Raw genomic sequence first — 26,941 nt, 5'->3', positions numbered from 1 at the left:
AAGTTGTGCTGCTTGGGTTGAAATATTGAATATTGAACATTGGCAAAAAGTAATAATGATAAAATGACCTTTCAATGGAAGGAGGGTTAAACATAATGCATGTCATATCAAATGGATAAGAGACCGCTTTGCTCTTTATCTACGATGTCATTTTTCAGAAAAACTGGGAAAGCAAATCTTCAAACTGATTTCCAGAGGAGGATTTTAACTACCGGGAGGGCAAACCGGCTTCAAGACTACAAAATGTAACCAGTGTCTTACAATTTATAAAATGCTTTGCTTCATGTCATCAATTCCATAAATGTATTGTAACTTCTAGTCTCAATGAGGAAGAAATTTGTAAAAAAAAAAATGAAAGTCAGGCAGAGGTGAATAATAAGAAAAAGGAAATGAGCAACAAAAAAACCCATTTGTGTGACCGATGCCTCTGCTGGGTGGGGAAAACATTTAATGCTATAAAATAAGTATCATCATGAACTACGAACACCCCCCAAAACTTGAATTAAAATTATTATAAAAAGGTTATGTAATGCTAGATATTTCAGATAACTGCAAAAAAAACTTAAAAAAAACTCAAACTAAATAGAAATCTGCAGTCAACCAATAAAGTTTTCAATTTACTTCATGTTGAGAATCAATCACTAACTGGAAGAAAAATGGGTGAATTATCCTTTAATATTAAAGAAACATGGGCGTTTAGTCTTTGCACACAGCCTCTGCAGGGCCATGCAGTCCCCCCCCCCTCGCCGACGTCCTCCGTTAAAGAGATGAGATGGTGTGTTTTTTGTTTAGGCGGTGCCTGCTGCTCCTGCTGGAACCGCTGTAGAGATTGTAGCCGCGTTCAGACCTTTCCCTCGATGTCTCTGGCCGCCTCGCCGACGTCCTCCGCCTCCCGACTTGAGCTGCACACAGACAGGAAACAGAACAGTGAGTATCAGTCAGTGAGTGAATCAACGTAGAACAATGAAGAACAGCAGGTAAACCGGTTGGTACAGAACAGTTTAGATGTCACGGTGCATTGATGAGAAACAGGAATGAATGTCTCACGCGTGCTTTGAACTTAAAAGGTTAAGAAGGTAAAGACTTGGTTAAAGTTTGTCCTAAGAGGAGGAATAAAATGAGAAAGTAGATCCCAAAGGTTAAAGGTTTACCGCAGGAGGTTTTCAGTCCTCTAGAATGTCCTTATTCATTAAATATACAACTTTCTTTCTGTGTTGTATCACCTCTGCTTATTGTGATAATCAATAAAAGTGTAAGAGTTTCATCTGACATCTAGCAGGTGTGGTCTTCATTTTGTTGGGTGGTCAAGTGTTGTAACTGCAAATGTATGAAATTCTAATTATAACTATTTGCAGCTTTTCAAATCTTTTAAGACGAAATATTCTAAATGAAATATGGAATGATTAAATCCCACGACCAGGGAGAACTAGAGTTGTCCTGATACCAATACCAGCATGAGAAATACCTCAGATACACCCATCAAATATCACCAATATCATACCATTTATATGCTTATTTATGATACACAGAGACAACAACACGTGTCACTCTCTTCCCGATCCCAATCAATACTACTCAACAAGTTAGAGTCATATTCAATAGATATTTGCCTAATTTTCCCTAATCGGGAAGGAAAAAAATGGTATTAGTCCATCTCTAGGGAGAACCCTAACTTAGTTACAAATACATAAACCTCACATTAAAATACTGCAAGTAATTTGCACAACCAGGGAAAAAAGGGAGAAAAACAACACAGCACCTCAACCATAACTGATTCTAATCAAAAACCACTGCGCTCCAGTTCAGCAGTCAAACACCAGATTAGCTTCCAGGTTCAACTCTGTGAAACTCTGAATACAAGTAAGACGTATGCATGCTCAGAGAACACCGGTTTAGAAAGTTTAGAAAGTGAGGAAACCGACAACAAAACAAAATCCAAGATTAATAACCCTTATGCATCACTTGAGACATTTTTGGCTTTTTCAATATCGCGATCAATTTCGTCTGTGTTAGCGTATGGCAAACATTTCGGCGAAGGTGTAATTTTGTTTTTTTCTTTCAGAATTTTGGAAGTTCAACCTCATCTCCTATAATAAGTCTTAAATGACCTGTGTATCCAAAATACAGACACACACACCTTTATGGAGCAAGGTTTCCCAAATGAAAACCACAGCCTTTTATAAACATTCTATTATAGGCTGTTAATCTGGGGCCGTGGCTTCAAAACTGTCGTTTTTACTATTTTCCACCAGATTAAGGTATTTCCTCATGTTTGCCCTATGTAGGCAAATATGTAAATATATCCCTGGGGGGAAAAAAATACATTAAAATACATTAAAATGTATGTCACTAATAATTAACATTACCCAGGAGGAGGATTTAGCATTTAGTACACAGAAAATACTACAATTTTGGTGGTTTTCTTTTAAACCGCATTATGTAAACTGGTATTTAAAGGATTGAAAAATCTGAAAAATAATATTTGGTGGTTATGAGGGCTTAAATTGACTGAGATAAAAGATATTTAACCATCCTCTAAGAACATCAGAGGAACCTGAAAAAAGGAACTTTTTTTAAAAGTGATGCACAAGAGTTCAGAAGATAAGGACCCCGTCACGACTCTGCAGGAACGTCTTTACCTTGTTCTCTTTGTTGCCATCTTTACATAGAGCCTCCTCCTCTGCCACTGTCTGACGCAGCATGCCAAGACAGGGAGAGAGGGAAAAGCAAGAGAGGTGGTAGAAGAAAAGTGTTAAAGGAGGAGGGGAAAAAAGAGCATGAAGGGCAGAGAAGGCAGAGAGGAGGGAAACGAGGAGGTGGAGAGAAAATGAGAAAGAATGACGCGGGAAATGAGTGTAACCGTAAAGAGGAGATGGAAGCAGGATATGAGGGGAAGGGTGAGAAGGCGAATAAAAGTTAAGACCGGTAAGAGAGAGGAGACAGTGGAAGAGAAATACACCCAAACATTTAAAGAAAAGGAAACAAGTAGCATTAGAAATGACTTTTAACATTCAAACACATGGCTCAGTTTGTTGCAGAGATAATCCTAACTGGAGCATCATTACGAAATAGTTCAGATAAATTGCCTTTACTATTAAGAGGTAACCAAATATGGTTGAATGAATAAGTAAAAAAAAAAAAGAATATTGCCCTATTGACACGAGGAAAATGTAGCTTTTTCAATAAATCTTTTTCATTATTTTAGTAATCAATGATTCTACCCTGAATCAAGGGTAACTGTCCTGCATTATGTCATGATTTTGACGATTGAATAAGAAAAAAACAAACATGGAATCAGCTCTGAATTGAGAATTAATCACTTTTGGTGCAATGCTGATAAATGCAAGACAGTGATACATGAGGCTAACTGTTTACATCAAATACTTTTAATTAACTAATTAATGTATCCAATACTGGGTGCATAAAACATGCTGTAACCAGGAAGTATTACACTGTATATAATAAAAAGGTGCACGGAGCATTGGTTCACTCACTGGTAGCTGTGCTGAGTTCGGACTGGGCGGTCGTGCTGTCGATCCGGCCTCCTCATTGGCTGCCGTGCCGTCTTTGAAAGTCTTCTTACTGGCCAGCAGCTTGGCCTGCTGGGCCTTAGCTGCCTGGGTGTTTACTGCTTGGAGAAGCTGAAAATCACAAGCGTGGCCGACGTGAGTTGAGCTGCATGAATCAAGTGTTGAAATACAGAGAGGGATAACGAGCTCCGGTACCTTGGTGATGGTGCCCACAGCTTTGGTGCGGCCTTCCCTGAACACCAGTTTGTGGTCACAGTGCAGGTACTCGGGGGTCTTGATGAAGCGGAAGTGGACTGCGGCCTTGTCCCCCGTCCGCAGACAATCTTTGTTCATGGTGAGGATGGTGGCCGTCTGCCTGATGCTGCCACAGTGGACTGGTGTGATGATGGAGAGAGAGAGAGAGAGAGAGAGAGAGAGAGAGAGCAATGGTTCAGGGCGAACCAACGACATATAGAAGCTTAAAAACGGGGTAAAGGACTGTGTTGGAACTAACCCATGGCCTGGTATCTTGGGGATATCGTGGTGGGGTGGTGGAGCACCAGAATCTCAGCTTCAAACTCCCAGGTGGCCTGTGGCATCAGCTTCGGGGAAACCATCACCATGCCTTTCCTTATGGACGACCGTTTGATCTGAGACATGGCGAGAACACAGCGGGAACAGTGAAGACGAAGAAGGGGGACTTGATGAGGCCAAATCCAGAATTAAGAGACAGAACACGAGCTAAAACCCACAAATTGGGATTTGCATGCATTAAAAAAAAACAGATTTTTAAGCTATGAAACTAATTCAAATGCATATTACACCCAAAAGTTTCAGAAAAAGGGGAATTTAAAAACTTAACTTAGTGCCAGGTTGTCTAAAAAAAAAGCATTAAAATGTTCTAAAACAGCAGATTATTTCCCCCACAAACCTTCTTGAGGGCAAAGGACGCCGTCTGTCCCCCGCGGACCTCTTTGACGGGCATTCTTTTGCGGTGGATGGATTTGACGGCGATGGGGATGAAGGTGCCCAGCGGGTCCGGGCCTAAGAGTAGCGTGTCATTCAGTCGTATCATTCCACGTAACGTAGTCCCTGAAACTACTGTGCCCACACCCTGCCAGGAGAAAAATCAACAATCGCATACTTCAGTAGAGACTCTCTGCTTTTCATATTCATGACATTAAGCCAAACTCCTGACCCAACATGCTGTACCAAACGTTACCACTAGGTGCCACACAGTCAGCAACCGCTCACAAGTGGAACATTCTGGCACTGACAGAGTCCATGAATGCGAGTGTAGCTTCTCCAGTCCACTTTGTGGTGGTAATGCACCTCTAAGATGGTTTGCAAACCGCCAAATAAACACCAGAAAAGAAGAAGAAGCAGCGAGTGAAGCAGCACCACGAACAATCGCTGGCTTCAAATCCAGACTGTTTCCATATTGGTGTAGTTTTAGTTTTCTTTGAGACTTATTCTGTCATGTCTCTACTCATGTCTCTACTCGTCAGCCCTAAGGACACATGATCTTTCCACTAAACAAACACAAAGTCCCCACATCTAATGAAATCTGATCCCCTTTGCGTTCCGGCCTCGGCTCACAGCCTGTCAGACACTATTGGCTCCGTTAGTCCTTTCATAAACAAACATAATATTATGTTAATCATGCTGTACATCAATGCAAGCAGGATTTAGCTCTGTGGCGACTGCTTCGCAGGTTGCTGATGCAGGCTACTTTTTGATTCCCCTGAACGTGTCATAATGACAAACTGCTTGGGTCTTGAGGAGCTGTACCATTTATTAACCAATAAACTGCATGCACCAAAAGCCTAAACTGTTCACTGCTACCCTCACAGCTTTAGCTTTACAGCTAACGTCATACTAATCTTCAGTCCGTGACACACTATCATTCCGCCTTTTCAATGCACACTCACAAAAAACACATTTACTTTCTAGTAAACCAACACAAAGTCCCCATTTTGATCTCTACTACCGTCTCTTATTGCTTTCACACAGTAATAAACCTAAACAGCAGAGACTCTCAAACTGCAGCTGCCAACCGTTCTGTTTGATCTGGTTGACCCTGTTCATAATCATTTTAAATGTTTTGAAAAAGGGAAGCGAGGAACCAGGAGAGAAAAGACATCTCTGTGTGTACAGCTGTGTGTTGTATTCCGTACCGGCACTGAGTATGTGTCGTCTATTTGGAACTCAGCAGGCTCATCGTTGTTGAAGTTGGTCCTGGACGAGAGGAGGTTGAGGAACATCTTCAGCAGCTCCATGTTCTCCCCCGTCACGTTTGAGATTTGAAAAATTGGACACATCCTGCAGGGAAGGGAGGAGGAGAAAATGTCTGACTGTAAAAAATGACTCTCAAACACGGTAATTACAAGACAAACAGAAACTACTACTTGGAACTGAAGCCAAAGGGATCAAAGATGCTGTTGAATGTTAACACACATTTGAGACTGAAGACGAGATGTTTTGAAGATGCAAGAGGAAATATGTTTAAGTAGAAATGCACTGGTCTTAAGAGCCAAAATACTCACCGAGGCTGCAATAGTATTCTAGTTCTGCCATAATTACAAAGCTGAGGAGTCACAACTTTGGAAGTATTTTGAAAATCATTTATGTCTAAAACAACAGATTTCAACATTTTGTTTTTTTATTTTGAAGGCCTGTTTCAGTTCTCATTACCCGGAGTAATGCATTTTACTTCAGTTATTTTTTAAATGCAAATGAAAGGGGAAAATTATAGGAATGTTTTTTAAAATTTCTTTTAAATTTTGGATAGATTTAACAATGTAACGCATGTTTGATCTGAGCTTTGAAGAAAAGGTTTCAACTATTGTCCTCACTAATGGACTGAGCTGCAAAAAAAGTAATCTCTCATCTGACTTGATGAAGACTATACTCTCAATACTACGGTACTTGTAATTTTTTTTCCAGGTCTCTCGAGATCACGATCTCAATGAGACGACCTGTTTCAATAAAACATTTTCTTTGTTGCTTCCTGTCACATCATCATCACGTCAGTCTGTTTTTCATTTCTCTCCATCTTTGAACAATCTATTTATGCTCTCCTTCGCTCTCACCTCTCAGAGCTGAAGTTGGAGGCTGTGACGATGACATCATCCGTGTTCTGGACCAGCACGGGGATTTTCCTGCAGCCCGGCGACTTTAGTAACCTCTGTAACAGTTTTAACGTCTCTGCAGGAACACAAACACAAAATATTCATCGCACGAGTAATTCTCAAAACAAAAAAAACGGCAGTCAGAACGTCTTATTTTATCATATTTTAGTGAGAAGACTTCCCATCGTCTCCACTGCTCCCACTTTCTTTGTTAATTTGCTCTTTCAGCAATTTTCTGTTCATGAAAACTCAGCACTTCCTCCTTTTGTTTCACATTAAAAGCTCTCCAGCCTTTTAGGGTGTACAATTCATCACCTTCATTGAGAAGCTTTCATTGTGATTGATTGTTGAATTTCATACACATTACCATAGCGTCATTAAATCACAGCCAATTAGTGTGAAGAGGGAATAGTTTCTACAAAGTTTTAAACCAAAAAAACAGCTAGTATGTAATGGTGGTGTTGTAGTACTGATGTAATTACTGCTGTGGGTATAATTAATTCCCCATGCAGGACATTATTCTCACTAAAACTGGCTTCTCACTGTGTGGTAACTTATCTTACTTTGTCAGAGGCTGTGCAGAGATGTGAAGCTCGTGATTAAAAAGGTGTAATGTATAAGGTCTGGCAGGAATGTTTGTTAAAACATAAATAAAAATGGCATCAACAACAGAATGCGAAGAGATTACAGTGTAAAGGTTATGTCAGGTATGTAAAAGACACTTATGTATGTATGGTTATGTATGTTCTGAGACAGCTACTGAAATGAGCATGCTAACCAGCTAGCTGCGGCCTGTCCTTTCTAGTAAAAACTACTAACTGTAGCGTCCATTCTGTCCTCAGTTCAACATGAGAGGAAAAAAACATTTTGGAGGTAGAGAGCAGATTACTTTTTAAGTGTATTTAGCGACTCCCAGGACAATTTTTTTTTTTTAAATGCCTCGATTTAACCCTCTGATCCCCAAAATCCGCCAACTCATTTAGAATTTAGCATATTCTTGATGATATGAACCAAGTACTTCAGGTGATATGCTGCCCCGTATATTTTTGGAGCAAGTGGCCAAGCGTTACACCACATTGCACCTTGAAACATAAACGGCTTTTTTGGGGTTCCTACAACAACAGGTCTATGAGTCAAACAGTGGTATGTCTCTTTACCTTGCAGGATGTTGGCTGGACACATGTCTATCTTAGTCACCACTACAAACACCGGCACATTCAGGGCCAGAGCCAGACCCAGATGCTCTTTGGTCATGCCAACGATGCCAGCGTTACTGCCAACCTGAGACAAGAGAGAGAGGGGGAACAGGGAAACAGAAGAGGGTTGTCTTTAATAATCTATTTAGAGTTTGCAGAGGCGGTTTAATCAGGAATTGAAAATGAAACAACAATACAAGTCCACACTCTTCCCCAACCCTCTCTCCTCTCTCACCATGAGCATGCAGAAATCCGGTAGGTGTCCCGTCATGCCGAACACGGTGGTCTTGAGGTACTTCTCGTGGCCCGCCAGGTCAATGAAGGTGATGACCTTTGAGGATTTCTCACAGATCTTGGTCCAGTCCAGGCCGCCACCGTGGCTGTCCGGCTTGTTCACCACCTGAAGGAGAAGGAGCAGACGCAGAGAACAGGAGATGATTTACACAACATGAGAAAGAAATGAAAACATGCTGTACAATAAAACGATTTCTCCACATTAAACTGGTATTTAATCTGAATGAGAAGTGGAATTGAACATATTTAGCCTACTGCTCATATTGACAAAATATTTCAGTCAATTTGGCCGTGTATCTGGATTTTCAACGTAAAGGAAGTCTCTCTTTTTCCTTTTACACCATAAACATTTGCATATTGTACAACTGTGAGCAGTGTGAGATGCACACTGTGAGATGTTTTCTTCTCATGCAACAAAAACATTGTGCCCAGTATAATGATGCATCGTTTGTTGCTATGGTATCACATCTCACATCTATAAAACACTTTGAGGAATCAACAAAGCTTGCTTATTAAGTAGTAATCACACTGTTTTTGATGTTTTGTAATTAAACCAAATGTCTTTGAGAAGTAGAACTCTCAGAAGAGGAGCTGTTACTCTCTTCATCTAGCACTTGCCATGGCCATCCATTGCTCATGCTGTAAATCTTGAGCGTTGGCAGAAGCTCACCTGTCCCTCCTGGTCAAAACCCAGGATATCATTGCCCACACTGCTGGTCCTGCCACTCTCCATTTCATGTTTGTGTCTAAAGAGCTTCTGGCGAGCAAAGCCTCTGCCATTGTCCAGCTCACCGTGGGTCAGCACCCCCAGCAGAGTGCTCTTCCCCGCGTCCACGTTCCCTACCACCGCCACCCTGGAGGCGAGAGGGAGGAGGAGGAGGAAAATATGAAGAGTGAGAACAACAGGTTTCAGTGTAAACATGACACATGTTGAAGGCCCTTCAGCTCACCACTCCCTTCTCAAGCATGCAGGAGAAATATGTTGACCTTCAGGTATTGTTAAAATGTCAAAGTTTCTCTCTAGAGTCAGTGTTTGGCTAGTCCGTTCTGGGCTTCTGTAGAAACATGACGGTGCAACATGGCCGACTCCATGAAAAGAACCAGCTCCCTATGTAGATATGAAGGGCTCATTCTAAGCCAACAATTCTTATTTTCAGCTGATTATTCACCAATGAAAAATAGTAGTAAATATTATATTACATTTCTGCCAAAAGAGCCCTTGAAATGCTACATACTGTACCTTTAATTAAGCAAAAACCTTGTTTATTGTCTGTATGTCTGTTCCTGATATTGTGTTTTTGTTTTGTGTTTGTAGAGGGGTTTTGCTGTAAAATAACATGTATCCTCAACACAGACGACTCATCCATTTCCCCATCGAAAAACAAAACCCACATAACAATCTAATACTAAAAGACATGTGAAAATACAATCTATTGGATTACATAAGGATTTCTAGACAATATGAGACATAAGAAAAAGACATTGGAATTCTGATCGGTTTCTAAACATCTCTCTGAATTTTACCTGACTTCCAGGAAATCCTGCTCGCCCACACGCCGGCGGATGAGGTAGTCACGAATCTTCCCGCCGGTGTCAGTCCTCTCTCTCAGGAAAATCAGGTCGGCCTCAATTTGTTCACATAGCGACCGCACCGTGGCGACCGACGCCTCCATGTCCTTCTCATCCAGACCGTAGTCACCCCCGTCTAACCAGAGAGGAGAGAGATGGACAACGTGAGGAAGAAAAAACTTTTTCTGTGACCGTACAACAAAGTCGTCTTGGGCCGAATCCAAGAATATCAGATTGTCAAAGGTTACTACATAGAGGTATAACTTTCTAAGTAAAAACTAGTTAGTGTCTTGTTCAGTGAAGGAACTTTATGTTAGGCCTTCACTCAATATTACCAATCATCCCTTTTTATAGAATAGTTCAGTTATTGTTGTTTTAACGCTTTTTTACTTATTTATTATTCTTTACTGTGTGATTACTTGTTTTTTTGTGTCTTTTTTTTGCACTATCCTCTCTGCTGCTGTAATCCTGTAAATTTCCCCGCTGTCGGACTAATAAAGGATTATCTTATCTTATTACACCAACTACTTAGTGGTTTAAGTGGCTCACTGTTGCTTCACTCAATATAAACAGCATTCCATAAACTGGACACAAAAACTGGTATCAGATTGAGAACCAGAAACAACCATTCAGGTCAACAGGCCAGACAGCCGGCTCCTCGTCCAGACAGAAACTGGTGAACTATTGACATTCCCTCTGCTGACATGGGAGAATCCGACACCCTTTGACCCACCAACAGTCCACAAGGGTCACATGTGTTGCTGCAACAGGCAAAAAATAACTCTGGTTGACGACAAAAGCCCTCGTGGCTGTTTGTGGAGCAGAGGAGTTCAGAGCGAAAACTAAACAAATGGGGTTAGCTGCCTGTGAGGACACACGGGGCCACAGCTGACAGAGTGACGTTTGTGTTACTACACAGTGGTGACTCTGCTTTGTATGAAAAATATTAACAAACCCCACCAGTCTATAACATAACAAAATAATCTTCTCATCTCTTAAATTCATTTTTTACATATCTGCATTATTGCCAATGATAATATAGAGATATTTAATCCGTTTTTTTATTTTATTATCATATTAGATTTTTTCATAAATGTTAGGAACGCATTATCTTCATTTAGAATAATCAGTTGATCAATAATCTTTTTTCAACATTAGATCTGATTATCTATGATGGTAGAAGCATCGGCAACAGCTAATGTTATTGATTATGAAAGCCTAGAGGCCAGAGCAGTATCAGTAAAGGTCTTATCAGGACTGAGGTTGTTCTGGGATGAAGCACTTTACTTTATCTTCTGAATCTACAGGAAGCTTTCAGCTTTGACCCACTTGTATCACAGGCGTTTCCCTCCATCTCACTGTATCGAACAACAGCACAACAACACAACAACAACAACTGCATGCAGTAAATGTGTCAGTTCATACAGCACGCACTTTGGCTTGCAGAACGTAACTTTTTTAACCTCCAGACTCTTTAAGTGAGATTTTAAGCAGGTCTTTTAAATCTGTAAGCAAGATTTTCAAGCTTACAACTGTTTTATTTCACACATTTAATATAACGTCACATTTGATGATAGATCAAGGTGTGAATAATAAAAGACATTCGTTCTAATTATGTGCTGTTTGATGGAACCAGGTGTATTGTCAAACGAAGAGTTCATTCTTAAACTGCTCACACAGTTAGTCACCCTTACCTGAACCCATCCCAACCACATAGATTGTCTCTCCACAGCCTTCGCCTATCTGCTCCCTCAGATGCTTGAGTAATGAATCATACTGTTGCCCCGTTGGACTCACTAGAACCAGCTGAACAGGGAAGACACAACAAAGATAGACTTAGCAAAGAGTAAACACAGAGTCAAGCAAGTCCAAATATTGAACCATTGTTCTCAGTAAATATATTTCTAAAGGTGCTATTGACATGACATTCCATTTGATTACACATAACTTCATTTCTGAATGCATTTGTTGGGTTTTCTTTGTATGACGTGTTCAATACTTATTTTACCCTTGTTTTCAAGGCTTTGTGCTCTGCAAAAGTGTGTTTTTTGAAAAATTAAGTTACGTGTAATAAGATGGAATGACACAGGGAAAAAGTATTGAACACATGAAGAAAGGGAGGTGCAAAAAGGCATGGAAAGCCATTTTATTACACATAACTTAATCCCTGAACTTATTTGTTTGGTTTTCTTTGTATGTATGGATATGTATGAACAGTATGATGTCTGATGTTTTGCACAGACATAAAAGATTCTTTTCATGCAACATTCATTGTGAAACATTCCTGTGCAATAAAATGGCTTTCCATGCCTTTTTGCACCTCCCTTTCTTCATGTGTTCAATACTTTTTCCTTGTCATTCAATCTTATTTCACATAACTTCATTTCTGAACTTATTTGTTTGGTTTTCTTTGCACTCATTTGTTTATTGATCAACGGCTGCAGCCTAACTGCATTTTTCAAAAAACACACTTTGCAGAGCACATAGCATAGCCTTGAAAACAAGGGTAAAATAAGTATTGAACACGTCACCATTTTTCTCAGTAAATATATTTCCAAAGGTGCTATTGACATGAAATGTTCTCCAGATGTCGGTAACAACCCAAGTAATCCATACATACAAAGAAAACCAAACAAATAAGTTCAGGGATTAAGTTATGTGAAATAAAATGGCTTTCCATGCCTTTTTGCACCTCCCTTTCTTCATGTGTTCAATACTTTTCCCCTGTGTCATTCCATCTTATTACACATAACTTAATTCCTGAATGTATTTGTTGGGTTTTCTTTGTATGACGTGTTCAATACTTATTTCACCCTTGTTTTCAAAGCTATGTGCTCTGCAAAAGTGTGTTTTTTTGAAAAATGCAGTTATTCTGCAGCCGTTGCTCAATAAACAAATGAGTGCAAAGAAAACCAAACAAATAAGTTAATAAATTAAGTTACGTGTAATAAGATGGAATGACACAGGGGGAAAGTATTGAACACATGAAGAAAGGGAGGTGCAACAAGGCATGGAAAGCCATTTTATTACACATAACTTAATCCCTGAACTTATTTGTTTGGTTTTCTTTGTATGTATGGATATGTTGACGTGTTCAATACTTATTTCACCCTTGTTTTCAAGGCTTTATGCTTTTGCAAAGTGTGTTTTTTTGAAAAATGCAGTTATTCTGCAGCCTTTGCTCAATAATAAATGAGTGCACAGTGTGCACATGCAGCAGGCTGCTGACCTGCCAGCTGGATGCAGTTACACGTAGAGCAACATACGTGTCACTGTCTGATTCCATATCCATACATACAAAGAAAACCAAACAAATAAGTTCTCAGTAAATATATTTCTAAAGGTGCTATCGACATGAAATTTTCACCAGATGTCGGTAACAACCCAAGTAATCCATACATACAAAGAAAACCAAACAAATAAGTTCAGAAATTAAGTTATGTGTAGTAAGATGGAATGACACAGGGAAAAAGTATTGAACACATGAAGAAAGGGAGGTGCAAAAAGGCATGAAAGACATTTTATTACACATAACTTAATCCCTGAATGTATTTGTTTGGTTTTCTTTGTATGTATGGATGTGGAATCAGACAGTGACACGTATGTTGGTCTGATGTTTTGCACAGACATAAAAGAGGCTTTTCATGCAACATTCATTGTGAAACATTCCTGTGTAATAAAATGTCTTTCATGCCTTTTAGCACCTCCCTTTCTTCATGTGTTCAATACTTTTTCCCTGTGTCATTCCATCTTACTACACATAACTTAATCCTTACTTGTTTGGTTCTCTTTGTATGTATGGATGTGGAATCAGACAGTGACACGTATGTCACATGTAGAGCAACATACGTGTCACTGTCTGCTGTTTTGCACAGACATAACAGTCTCTTCTCATGCAGCATTCCTGGTGAACCCTTCCTGCACCCTGTGAGGACCACCCTGAGGTCGGAGGTCGGAGGCCCACCTTGCTGCTGAGGTGCAGGTGGTCCGCGGCCTCTCCGGCGGTGCGCTCCCCGTCCTCGGAGCCCTCTGAGCCGGACGCCTCGTCCGCACAGCCCCGGTCCGGAGCGAACATACAGGCGGGCACTATGGAGTCCGCAGACGGGCAGGCCACCGGTTCTGTGGCCGCTAACGACGCCATTTCTAACAGAAAAACAACAACAACAACAACAACAAAGATAAATAAACACGCGTATATGCGCTAGCTAGCTGATGCTAACGCTAACAACCATTCGAGCTCGCTGTTGTTAATATAAACATTTATAAATACGTGAACACAATGCATCCTCGCAGCAGCCAACAACATGTTTATCCAAATTTTTAAAAAAAATTAAAAATCCCTCTTTGAATGAGCACGTACCAGGAGTTGCTAACTAGCAGAGAAGCTAACTTTATTATTCTGGTTAGCTTCTGTTTCTGAGCACTGGAGGGGGAAGACACGCCCCCGTAGCGGAATAGAGCCACGGGATTGGCTGAGCGAGTCAACACGATGACGTGTGTGCTTACGTCAGCGTGGTGAAATCCCGACCTACTTTTCAGAAAGTCCACACGGTGACGTGTGACGTCAGCATAATAAATAACATGGAACATTAGGGTTTTTCCTGATTAAATTTAGGTGTGACATAATAATAATAATAATAATAATAATAATAATAATAATAATAATAATAATGAAATAATAATAATAATAATAATAATGATAATAATAATAATAATGATAATAATGATAATAATAATAAATAATGATAATAATAATAATGATAATAATAATAATAATAATAATAATAATAATGATAATAATAATAATAATGATAATAATGATAATAATAATAATAATAATAATAATTATAAAAATGATAATAATGAATATGTTTTCATCTTTGACAAGTAAAGAAAACCTTTACTGAAATTAATAATAAATGTAAGTTGAATAATTATTATCTTTGACATCTTTTTATGATTAAATTTATGACATAAATGCAGGGAATATGCAGTGGTCTGTAATAATAAAAGCTTATAATTGGATAATAATAATAATAATAATAATAATAATAATAATAATGCTGTCATTATTATTATTAATTAATAATAAAAATAATAATGAATATGTTTTCATCTTTGACAAGTAATAATTATAAAAATAATAATGAATATGTTTTTACCTTTACTGAAATTAATAATAAATGTACCAGTTGAATAGAAGAGGAAATTATTATGGTATCTTAACAGTTAATTATTCTGTGAATACATGTAGGCAAAGGAAAGATAATAATAATAATAATAATAATAATAATAATAATAATAATAATAATAATAATAATAATAAAATAATAATGAATGTGTTTTCATCTTTGAAAAGAGAAAGCAAACCTGTACTGAAATGAATAATAAATGTACCAGTTGAATAGAAGAGGAAATTATTATGGTATCTTAATGGTTATTTAAAGTGACATTTAAATGCACAAACAGCAAGTGAAAAATATAATTATTCTGTGAATACATGTAACTTGAAAATTAGGATTTTCCTGATTAAATTTAGGTATGACATAATAATAATAATAATAATAATAATAATAATAATAATAATAATAATAATAATAATAATAATAATAATAATAATAATAAAAATAATAATAATAATATGTTTTCATCTTTGACAAGTAAAGAAAACTTTAATGAAATTAATAATAAATGTTCCAGTTGAATAGAAGAGGAAATTATTATGGTATCTTAACAGTTAATTATTCTGTGAATACATGTAGGCAAAGGAAAGATAATAATAATAATAATAATAATAATAATAATAATAATAATAATAATAATAATAATAAATAATAATAATAATAATGAATATGTTTTCATCTTTGACAAGTAAAAAAAACCTTTAATGAAATTAATAATAAATGTTCCAGTTGAATAGAAGAGGAAATTATTATGGTATCTTAATAGTTAATTATTCTGTGAATACATGTAGGCAAAGGAAAGAAAGGAATAATAATAATAATAATAATAATAATAATAATAATAATAATAATAATAATAATAATAATAATAATAATAATAATAATGAATATGTTTTCATCTTTGACAAGTAAAGAAAACTTTAATGAAATTAATAATAAATGTTCCAGTTGAATAGAAGAGGAAATTATTATGGTATCTTAATAGTTATTTAAAGTGACATTTAAATGCACAAAAACAGCAAGTGAAAAATATAATTATTCTGTGAATACATGTAGGCAAAGGAAAAATGAAAGGGAAAACACCCAACCTTCCATCTTTTCCACATGGCCTCTGTATGAATAATCATAATAAATAACTTGAAAATTAAATTTTTCCTGATTAAATTTAGGTATGACATAATAATAATAATAATAAAAAATAATAAAAATAATAATGAATATGTTTTATCTTAATAGTTATTTAAAGTGACATTTAAATGCATAAACAGCAAGTGAAAAATATAATTATTCTGTGAATACATGTAACTTGAAATTAGGATTTTTCCTGATTAAATTTAGGTATGACATAATAATAATAATAATAATAATAATAATAATAATAATAATAATAATAATAATAACTTTATTTATAATAGCACCTTTTAAAAACAAAAACTTTTAATAAATGCTTTGACAGACCAGCCAGCAAGACAGTGCATAAGAAACAAAATGAAATAACAAGTGACAATCAAATAAACAAATAAAAATAATAAATAAAATAATAAAACAATAAAATAATGAAATAAATAAATATCAAGTGATTATGGTAAAATATAGTAAAGGGAAAACACCCAACCTTCCATCTTTTCCACACAGCCTCTGTATGACGTAATCATAATAAATAACCTGAAAATTAGGATTTTCCTGATTAAATTTAGGTATGACATAATAATAATAATAATAATAATAATAATAATAATAATAATAAAAATTAAAAAATAATAATGAATGTGTTTTCATCTTTGAAAAGAGAAAGCAAACCTGTACTGAAATTAATAATAAATGTACCAGTTGAATAGAAGAGGAAATTATTATGGTACCTTAATAGTTATTTAAAGTGACATTTAAATGCATAAACAGCAAGTGAAAAATATAATTATTCTGTGAATACATGTAGGCAAAGGAAAGATGAAAGGGGAAAACACCCAACCTTCCATCTTTTCCACACGGCCTCTGTATGACATAATCATAATAAATAACTTGAAAATTAGGATTTTTCCTGATTAAATTTAGGTATGACACGCAAAAAAAATATATATAATTATTTTATTATTAAAATTATTATAATGTGTTTTCATCTTTGACAAGAGAAAGTCAACCTGTACTGGAATGAATAAATGTACCAGTTGAATAGAAGAGGAAATGATTATGGTACCTTAATAGTTATTTAAAGTGACATTTAAATGCACAAACAGCACGTGAAAAAGATAATTATTCTGTGAATACATGTAGTTTGTTGGGTGTTTTCCCCTTTCATCTTTCCCCATTCATCTTTCCTTTTTCCGGTTCCAGTTTGTTTGTATATATTTGAATGTGAAACGCGTGATAATAATTATGTATTTGCATATCAACATATATGTTTCATTTCAACATGCTTTGCAATTATGACATTACAAATGCTCAATGTTAAATGCCCACGCCTATCGTGCAAAACATTTGATATGATGTTCTATTTATTATCTGCTTTTTAAATATCAATACAGTAATATGATGGGGTTTTTTCCATAACGGCTCTCACACATTCTCAAAGAAACAGATTGTATCTATACTTTGTTTTTGATTTCATTTTTCATATGCATTTCTATCTATCTATCTATCCATCCATTTTTTAATTATGTTTCTTAATTTTAAAACACCCAACCTTCCATCTTTTCCACACAGCCTCTGTATGACATAATCATAATAAATAACTTGAAAATTAGGATTTTTCCTGATTAAATTTAGGTATGACACGCAAAAAAAAAATAAATATTATTTTATTATTAAAATTATTATAATGTGTTTTCATCTTTGACAAGAGAAAGTCAACCTGTACTGGAATGAATAAATGTACCAGTTGAATAGAAGAGGAAATGATTATGGTACCTTAATAGTTATTTAAAGTGACATTTAAATGCACAAACAGCACGTGAAAAGGATAATTATTCTGTGAATACATGTCGGCCATGCAGCTATAAATATTTATAGCTGCATAGTTCGTTGGGTGTTTTCCCCTTTCATCTTTCCTTTTTCCTATATTTGCATATCAACATATATGTTTCATTTCAACATGCTTTGCAATTATGACATTACAAATGCTCAATATTAAATGCCCACGCCTATTGTGCAAAACATTTGAGTACTGAAATTAATAATAAATGTACCAGTTGAATAGAAGAGGAAATTATTATGGTACCTTAATAGTTATTTAAAGTGACATTTAAATGCATAAACAGCAAGTGAAAAATATAATTATTCTGTGAATACATGTAACTTGAAAATGAGGATTTTTCCTGATTAAATGTAGGTATGACATAATAATAATAATATTAATAATAATAATAATAACAATAATAATAATAATAACAATAATAATAATACTAATAATAATACTAATAATAATAATTAAAATTATAAAAATAATAATGAATGTGTTTTCATCTTTGAAAAGAGAAAGTAAACCTGTACTGAAATTAATAATAAATGTACCAGTTGAATAGAAGAGGAAATTATTATGGTACCTTAATAGTTATTTAAAGTGACATTTAAATGCATAAACAGCAAGTGAAAAATATAATTATTCTGTGAATACATGTAGGCAAAGGAAAGATGAAAGGGGAAAACACCCAACCTTCCATCTTTTCCACACGGCCTCTGTATGACATAATCATAATAAATAACTTGAAAATTAGGATTTTCCTGATTAAATTTAGGTATGAAAAAAAAAAATATATATAATTATTTTATTATTAAAATTATTATAATGTGTTTTCATCTTTGACAAGAGAAAGTCAACCTGTACTGGAATGAATAAATGTACCAGTTGAATAGAAGAGGAAATTATTATGGTACCTTAATAGTTATTTAAAGTGACATTTAAATGCACAAACAGCAAGTGAAAAGGATAATTATTCTGTGAATACATGTCGGCCATGCAGCTATAAATATTTATAGCTGCATAGTTCGTTGGGTGTTTTCCCCTTTCATCTTTCCTGTTTCCTATATTTGCATATCAACATATATGTTTCATTTCAACATGCTTTGCAATTATGACATTACAAATGCTCAATATTAAATGCCCATAGTTACTATGTTACAGTATAAAATGAGGCATCTAATACACAACAGCCACATCGCTCTTAAAAATTAGTTGCCAACAGTATGGAATATATCAAATTTTTCACAGCAACACTACCAAACATAAGATAAGTGTCTACCTCATTATACACAGGCGGTGCAAATGTCTCAGTAACTCACAAATGCCAATGTCAAACGTGTCATGAGTCAATAAGTAGCCAGATATTGACAGAATGAACCACAATAACTACTAAATAACTCGTACCAGAGAGTGACGATCCAAAACCTCCAACGTGCAGCATTATGAAGCTGAAGAAGTGGTTCCATCTATGGGCAAATATGGTAGTGTGCGATGTGCAGTGTCCTTTTTTTACAACCCTTTTTCCTTGTTGGTTGCTTCCTTCCAGCGTCACCACTGTTATATAAATCGCTCACCTGGGTGCAGACCTTTGTCACTGGAGGCACAACCCACTGAAGACAGCCAAGATGGTAAGCTTCATTCACAGGAGAGTTCTTCATTCTCCACATGGACAAATACATGCATTCATTATCTTGTTTCTAATTCTGTCATTATCCTATACTCAGAACAAGAAGGTTTTCCTAAAACTTCTCCAACTTATTATAGCCATATTCTATGATCTAACTTTAATGTTAAATGTGTTACATTACATTTATAAACACACACACATAGGAGAGATGCTGTAAGTCTTTAAGGTAGAAGGTTTGTGTTAACGTTCTTTGCAGAGTTTTTTAACACTTGTTCACCAGGTTTTGCAAAGGTGCTGATTGCTTTAATTCAAGTCCACAGAAAGAAGAGACAACGTTTGTTAGCATGAGCACCTGTCTACTTTATTTGGTTTAAAAAAAATATTTTCTATTTATATCATTTTTTAACTGAGTATCTTGTTAATCATTTACACTCATTCCAGATGGACTAGACATATTTCTCACTTCTCCAGTTTGTAAAAGATGTGTAGATCAAAACCAAAGCTGACCTACAAATATGAGATATATTTTCAACAGGAAGTACTTGGCTTCACAGCAAACTAAATTACACTTCTCAAGGTCCAAATACTTACACGTTGCCTGTGCAGTCAATGATAAACCCGTATTGATCTGAGATAAGGGATAAGACATGACTGCATATATTGTAAGCTGTAGACTGAGGTATCTATAGGTGTGGTGCAGGTTTATAGGGGTCAGGATATTGAAGTCCATGTGTAACTCGTATCAGGTGATGCCCAGCGTATAGACAGGAGGGACAGTATAGTGAATGGAATTTATTGCTTTATTGCTTAGGTGAACTGACTTTGGAGAAAGTTCCTGGTATGCTATAATGATATTTTGTTCCTGGAGCTCAACTATTAAAATCAATAAAGGGTGTTTTATCAGGTTTGCTAAGCCTCACACACACACACACACACACCTTCTACAGAGGCATGGTAACTGTATACCTATCTAGGCTCTGCATATCTACTGCGGCAGAAGGTTGATGCGTGGACGTGTTTTTATGGATTTATTGTCCATAAATGATGGCCACGTGAAGGAACAAATACGGCGACTTCCTGTGTCAGTACTTTTACAGCCGAGGCCACGGTTCCACCATGGTTGATCATCAACAGCCAAAACAAGAGCACTGCCAATTCTCCCACACAATCATCTCTGTTCGTTTATATGCCAAAGACGACTTGTTCTGAATTAAATATTAAAATAACATAATAGGCTCCTCCATCCCCAGATTGTTTGTCTGATTCAAATTCTTTAGTTTTAATAAAATGAAAAGAACAACTAGTGTAGCTTTTTTTCTGACTTAAAAGTTTTGTAGTTTGCTTGTTTCCTCAAAGTCAATATTCTGTGTGATCTGTGAAAAGATAGTTTTAGGAATGAGGCAACCATCCATCCATCAATCCATCAAAACCAGTTCCCATTTTGTCTTTTCTCTTTGCAGAAAATCCACGACATGACAATCAAGGAGGGGCATGAGTTCAAGATCCGTATCAAGCCCAAGGAAAACTGCGATTCGTAAGTTCCCCTCATAAGGGATAAAGTTAACAATGAGGATTCGGTTATGTTTAATAAGGAGGAAGTTAACATGGTGTCTAGGTTAATGTTTCACTCACTTCTTCCTGTTTTCATTGCACCCTTTTGACCTCTGTGTTCCTGCCTCCATTGCAGCTTTGCCATCAACATCGGCCATGACCCTGAGAACATCGCAATGCACTTCAACCCACGCTTCGACGCCGGCGGTGACACCAACACCATCGTCTTCAACTCCTTGTCCGGCGGAAGCTGGGGCGACGAGCACCGTGAGGGAAACTTCCCCTTCGTGCGTGGGGAGGAATGCAAGGTGTGTTTGGAGAGAGTGATGGTGTCGAACGTTTGTAATTCATTTAACATTTCTGCAGACCAAGAACCAAAAATACCTTCCGTAAATAGGCTTCATATCAGCCTTGTGTCACGGTTGCAGAAACGCACAATGCAATGAGGGAAACGTTGGGAAACGATTGGTTAGGTTCAGGATTGCGCCTGTACAGTTCAATGAGAATTTCTCGCCTGGACGGATAAGTCAAGAAAGTTTTCTAGCTTCCCCATTTATTTTAGGGGTATGCGGCCCGATGAATGTGAGCAGTTTTTCTCCCACCCACCATATCCCACGTAACCCATAGACTTAACATTTTGATGAAGTCACAGATTTTAAATGGCTTGTCTGGTCTTCAGGAAAGTTAAAAATATAAAACCTCCATGGATCAAAATATCATATTAGAAAGACATACTTGATTGTTTGCCATTTCATGTGTCCTGTCAACAGTTTTATAGACATCTCGTTTACAATGGTGGTCTAACAAAACAACTTTATATAACAACGTAACATAAAAATGTAATTTAACAACGTAAAGTAACAACGTAACGTAGCAACGTAAAGTAACAACGTAACGTAGCAACGTAACATAGCAATGTAACGTAACCAGGTAACGTAACAAGGTAACCTAACAAGGTAACCTCACAAGCTAACTTAACAAGCTAACTTGCACAAAAAACAACCGGACAACTTTCTTACGTAGCATAGAGTAAAGTCAACGTTGACTTCAGGTTACACGTAGGAAACGAACAGCAGTCTCCTGGGTGAAGGTCCTGTGGTTGTTTTCCCTGTGCTTTTGCTACTATAACAAGTTAAAATGATGATTAGTCCACATAAGCTACTCATACTTAGTATATTTTTATCGAGACAGGGTGCGTTTGATTGCTTGTTGTTTCACCTTTTCATTTGTAAGAGGAAGAACAAGTGATTCCTTCTCTCATAAGTAAATTTGTCTAATTTTAAGCCAGTTCTGTTTAATTCAAGAGTAAAAGAAAGTTCACACAATCATGTCTCATCATGTGGTTCTCGCTTTAAATTCTGCTCCAGAAAGGGTTTTACCTTTCGTCCCTTTAATCTTTTTATATCGGATTCTGCAGCACCTAAAATGGAAAATATCTCATTCCAGAGACAAAGTCGGCATAGCTTTTAAATAATTAAGTTGCATTCTTATGGTTTTATCAATGTTTGGACAACAAAGGCTCAAAGCCGATTTTGAGCGTGATTAAAGTTCACACACAGAGCTGTTGTGTTTTAAAGAATATTCTCTTGAAGACCATTTGTGAAGTACTTTTTCTGTATTTATTGCAGTCATTTGGCCCAAGCTCAAACTCCATGATGTCTTTTGCCATAAGGAGGTTATAAATAATGGCCTTGGTGTCTGTGCTAAAGCAGTTAAGTCAACAGACATCGACCGTCCAATCATGTGGTGGTTTATGGGCTCATTGAACTTAATAGCTGTTGAGAAATAGAGATTATCTACCTCAGTCATTCTTTTCACATCCTCTTATCTATTTCGATGTATGAAATTTACTGAAACTTGACACGGAAAGATAAATCATAGGGCCTATCTTTGTCCTCTACAGTTTCACGTCAACTTCAACATGGATCAGTTTTACATCAAGCTTCCTGATGGCTCCATGCTGAACTTCCCCAACCGACTGGGAGACGTCAAGTACAAGTACTTCGATGTCAGCGGTGACGCGAGGATCATCGGCATCAAGGTCAAGTAGAAGTTCTTGACTCTTGACCTGTCCACCTTGTGTCTGTTGCTTTAATAGTCTGTTTCACATTACTGAACCCATGCCTCGAAATCCATCTTTTCTCCTGCTGAGGCATATAGAAAAAATACCACTAGAGATTTATACCAAGGAGTGCTGATACTGTAATGAGATTAAATGACCTAAAGAGGGAGCCACAGCACATCTTACCTCGTTGTGTCAGCTCGACGTCTCATCTGTTGCTGGGTTTCTGAATAAATTCTGTGTAGAAAAGAAAAGTGTCTCTGTCTATGTCTCTCACTCTCTAACACACTAATAACCTCAAATAATAATTAATCGACAATTGATGTTTGTTCTTTTAACTCTAAATGCAACACTCAAACAAACACAATGTTAGAAATCGGAAACAAAAGTACTATTAAAAATATCTGTATTTTACTTACTTTAGACTTTCAAATACGCTCCTAGCTCTGACATCAGTCATATTTTGACTATTTGACCTCAGACTGAGCATTCATGTCAAAGAATTCATGAGAAAAGAATTTTGACACCTTTAGTGGAGGTATTCAGAGAGGACAGGGAAGTTTTGGATCACATTGCAACTAAACAGAGATGTTGTTTAGATAAATTTAAAGCGAGACGCTGCAGGCAAAAACAGCGTTATTTCATGCACTTGAGAGTTTGGTCTATTTTGCTTCTATAAAATGTCTTTTTTCAGACTAGAAAACATAAAAAAAAAAACATTTAGGTGTTTATTTTACTACTTTCTCAATATAATGCCTCATTTGCATATTTGAACATAACATTTCAGATAACTTGTAAAACAAAAAAGTAATTGTCTTAATGTAATTAATAAATTTGGGAAATTTTATGGGGATATTTTGTCAGCTGCATGATGACCATATAAGTGATGACTTAATAAATAGTTAACGTTAATTCATTTTTAAATGCAACTTTGTACCAAAAGGTGACATGGTTAAATTGGTATTAGACATGGGCCATATTGAAAAGATGGGAACAAATTTAAAGAAGGGAAAATTGGAACTGAACTGTTAATTGTTCGTGATTGTGGCCAATATACTGTGGCGACTGACCTGAGAGTAAAGGGCTGATTATAGAGGATAAAACAGGATCATGCAAAAGGACAAACTGTATATGACAGAGGTGAGATGTCCAATCTCAAGGGGACAATTTGCAGGAGGACTCAAAGACGCCGTGGCTCGAGGATGAGGAATGTGGCACGGTGCAACCACATTCCCAAAGAGTAGATGAAATATCCTTTACATGTGTGTGTTTATGTGTGGGTGACAGGTGGATGTCAAATAGACGAGTGAAGGAAAAGCAGTTCGTAACATTTAATTTGTTAAAATTATCAGAATGTTCAGAACAATTGCAAAGTACACAAAGTGCTGTTATGAAATCTTGTCATGAGTTGATTGAAACCTTTTTCAATTGGAAAACAACTCACATTTGAACCCAAATATCAGTAGCTTAAAGATACTATCAAATGTTTGTCAGAAGGAAATCATGAATGTCAAGAAGGCAGAATTGTAGATTGTTAGACAGGCATTTGTACTGTGCATGTGGGGATAAGTGTTGGATTACAATACAGAACACAAATCAAATACTGTGGCATTTGCACTGTTTGCCCTCCAACCAGAAGACTTACAGTCAGACTTTCATGTTAGCAAACATCCACCTGCTGTGCTGAGTTTCTCTCAATCCTTAACAGCTCTGATTAAACAGAACTGGAAACGTGGAGCATCACACCGAATATGTTTGCAGCATTAACAAAGTTTGTACAAAGATCTACGTCAGATTACAAGTGTCTCACAAATCATTTTCCACTTTTGTACACAATTACTACAAAAGAAATGTCCTCTCTCAGGCTGATGAGCAGTCAATCGTTTAGACGTTCGAGTCTACGATCATCGATCAGTTATTGATCCACTAGAGTTCCTGCAGTGGCGTCGTCACAGCTGACACGGGGTCGGCCCTGCTTGAACCCACGGACTGACCCTTCTGGGCCAGGTAATCTTTATAGTTCCGGGTCAGAAGAGTGTAAAGGAACGGATTGATGCAGCTGTTCCCGTAGGTCAGACACGTGACAAAGAAATTCACGTAATTATGAGCCGCCGGGGACAAAGATCTGAGGGACTCTGGAGAGAACAGTTTGGCTAGCTGCCATCCCCAGAAGGGCAAGAAACAAACCCAGTAGGCCACTACAATGCTAAAGATCATCGACACAACTTTCTGTTTGAGTCCTCTCCTCCGGGTGGACTGGCTGCTGCCTCCGAAACTAGCCTGCACTGCCCAGTAGCGGCTAGCTAGCCCAACATACAACCCAACGATTATCAATCCAGGAACTAGAACGCTTGTTAGAAACAGGGCGGTTATATAAGCCTTGAAGGCCTCAGGGGTCCAGGTAGGGAAGCAGATCCTCTTCACCAAACCAGCCGCCGTTATTTTGCCCTCCCGGAGTCGGATCATCACCATCATGGGAAGCGTTAGCACGAAAGACAACCCCCAGATAATCCATGCGGCTAGCCTACGTTTACGGGACGAGGACCTGTGTGCGCTGAAGGGCTTCGCCACGGCTCGGTAGCGCTCCAGGCTCATGGCCACCAAGATGAAGACGCTGGCATGCATGGTGAGGAGGTCGAGGCTCAGCAGGATGCGACAGCCGGCCTCGCCGAACAGCCAGTCGTGGGCGAAGTAGGTGCAGACCACGAAGGGGATGGTGGAGAGGTAGAGCAGGTCTGCCAGAGCCAAGTTGATGATGTAGACGTACATGGAACCCGTCCGGCGCAAAGCGGCCGAGCGGGTGATGATGAGCGTGTACGTGTTGCCCACCACACCCATGGCGCACATGATCATCAGCGTGGCGCCGAGCAGGGACGTCACCCAAAGGCCACCGCTGCCTCCGCCGCCGCCACCATCGCTCTCCTGGGACCCTCCATCACCAGCCCCTGGGCTCAGGACAAGGCCAAGCTCTGGCACAATGGTGGCATTAGGAGTGCAGTTCATTGCAGATCTACAGTTTAAAAGGTTAGAGGTCACGCCCCAACGTTTCAGAGCCAGATCACACAGAGCTGTGTGACGGTTGGCTCCTGCTTTAAATTGGAAAAGGTTTTAAGGTCTGGACAAACATTTCATACTGTGATGCAAAACATGGATTGAAGATGATTGTAAAGACAAGTCGTTTTTGAAAATATGTCTAGCACAATCCAGGGTAGAACAAACATTGCTTGTCATATCTCCAAAATGTTATTAAAACCTGTAAAATGTTGGAGATAAATCCAAAGGAAACAGCATTAATTGGCAATAGGTGGCAAGAGAAAGTAGATCCACCGACATGACCAGCAGCTTTAGTGACCACAGAACTTCTTCTAGCTTGTAGTGCTTTTCCCCAAAAACAAGGTCCTCCACACAGCCATGATCTCCAAAAAAAAAAAAAAAGTTGAAAGGAAAAAACACTTCCTTTCAACTCGACAAACTGCGTTCAATCTTCTGCAGGGCCGAGCTGTGCTTGAGCAGGACTTGAGTTGCTGACATTGATTGGACCACGTTGGGTTGAATCGTCATCTGAACTATATCCAGTCAAAATTGGTCTTTTTTCCAGATTTGTCCCTGCATAAAGACGCCTATAAGTGGTAGAGATCCTTTGCTTTAATCCAAATGATCCATGTCAACACCTCACTGGTGCTCCTCTACATCTCTGTTTCAGTTCGGTCCATTTGACTCCCTGGTCTGATAGAAGACTGGTATAGTCGAGGTGCTTTGGGGGTTTTCCTGGTCACTCTCCCTCCTCTCCTCTTCTCTCCTCGGCCCTAACTCTTTCTCACCAGGGTGAAAAACTAGCGGGGGCCTATAGATTTATGAGGTAT

The 26,941-nt window shown here is 37.6% G+C and overlaps 3 protein-coding genes across 3 annotated transcripts; 1 reads left to right on the top strand and 2 right to left on the bottom strand.

The window, feature by feature from the left end:
- Window positions 1-759: 759 nt before the first annotated feature.
- Window positions 760-14,142, bottom strand: gtpbp1l (GTP binding protein 1, like). The gene is made up of 14 exons (XM_054604910.1): window positions 14,060-14,142; window positions 13,664-13,842; window positions 11,394-11,505; window positions 9,655-9,835; window positions 8,801-8,984; window positions 8,072-8,236; window positions 7,798-7,921; window positions 6,602-6,716; window positions 5,687-5,831; window positions 4,441-4,623; window positions 4,024-4,159; window positions 3,726-3,904; window positions 3,495-3,641; window positions 760-902 (listed from the first exon to the last, which is right to left on the bottom strand). The coding sequence occupies exons 2-14, from the start codon at window positions 13,838-13,840 to the stop codon at window positions 789-791; spliced, it is 1,962 nt and encodes a 653-aa protein (XP_054460885.1). The 5' UTR covers window positions 13,841-13,842; window positions 14,060-14,142; the 3' UTR covers window positions 760-788.
- A 5,234-nt stretch (window positions 14,143-19,376) lies between these two features.
- lgals2b (lectin, galactoside-binding, soluble, 2b) lies at window positions 19,377-23,326 on the top strand. Its single transcript, XM_054604479.1, has 4 exons — window positions 19,377-19,466; window positions 20,926-20,999; window positions 21,153-21,324; window positions 22,920-23,326. Exons 1-4 carry the CDS (start codon window positions 19,464-19,466, stop codon window positions 23,064-23,066), a joined length of 396 nt encoding a protein of 131 aa, XP_054460454.1. The 5' UTR covers window positions 19,377-19,463; the 3' UTR covers window positions 23,067-23,326.
- A 1,678-nt stretch (window positions 23,327-25,004) lies between these two features.
- Window positions 25,005-26,081, bottom strand: uts2r4 (urotensin-2 receptor 4). The gene has a single exon (XM_054604478.1). It carries the CDS (start codon window positions 26,079-26,081, stop codon window positions 25,005-25,007), a length of 1,077 nt encoding a protein of 358 aa, XP_054460453.1.
- Between the last annotated feature and the right edge of the window lie 860 nt (window positions 26,082-26,941).

The sequence above is a fragment of the Anoplopoma fimbria genome, chromosome 9 (genome assembly GCF_027596085.1).
Source record: "Anoplopoma fimbria isolate UVic2021 breed Golden Eagle Sablefish chromosome 9, Afim_UVic_2022, whole genome shotgun sequence".
Classification (NCBI taxonomy): domain Eukaryota; kingdom Metazoa; phylum Chordata; class Actinopteri; order Perciformes; family Anoplopomatidae; genus Anoplopoma; species Anoplopoma fimbria.
This window is presented reverse-complemented; position numbering and strand designations above follow the sequence as displayed.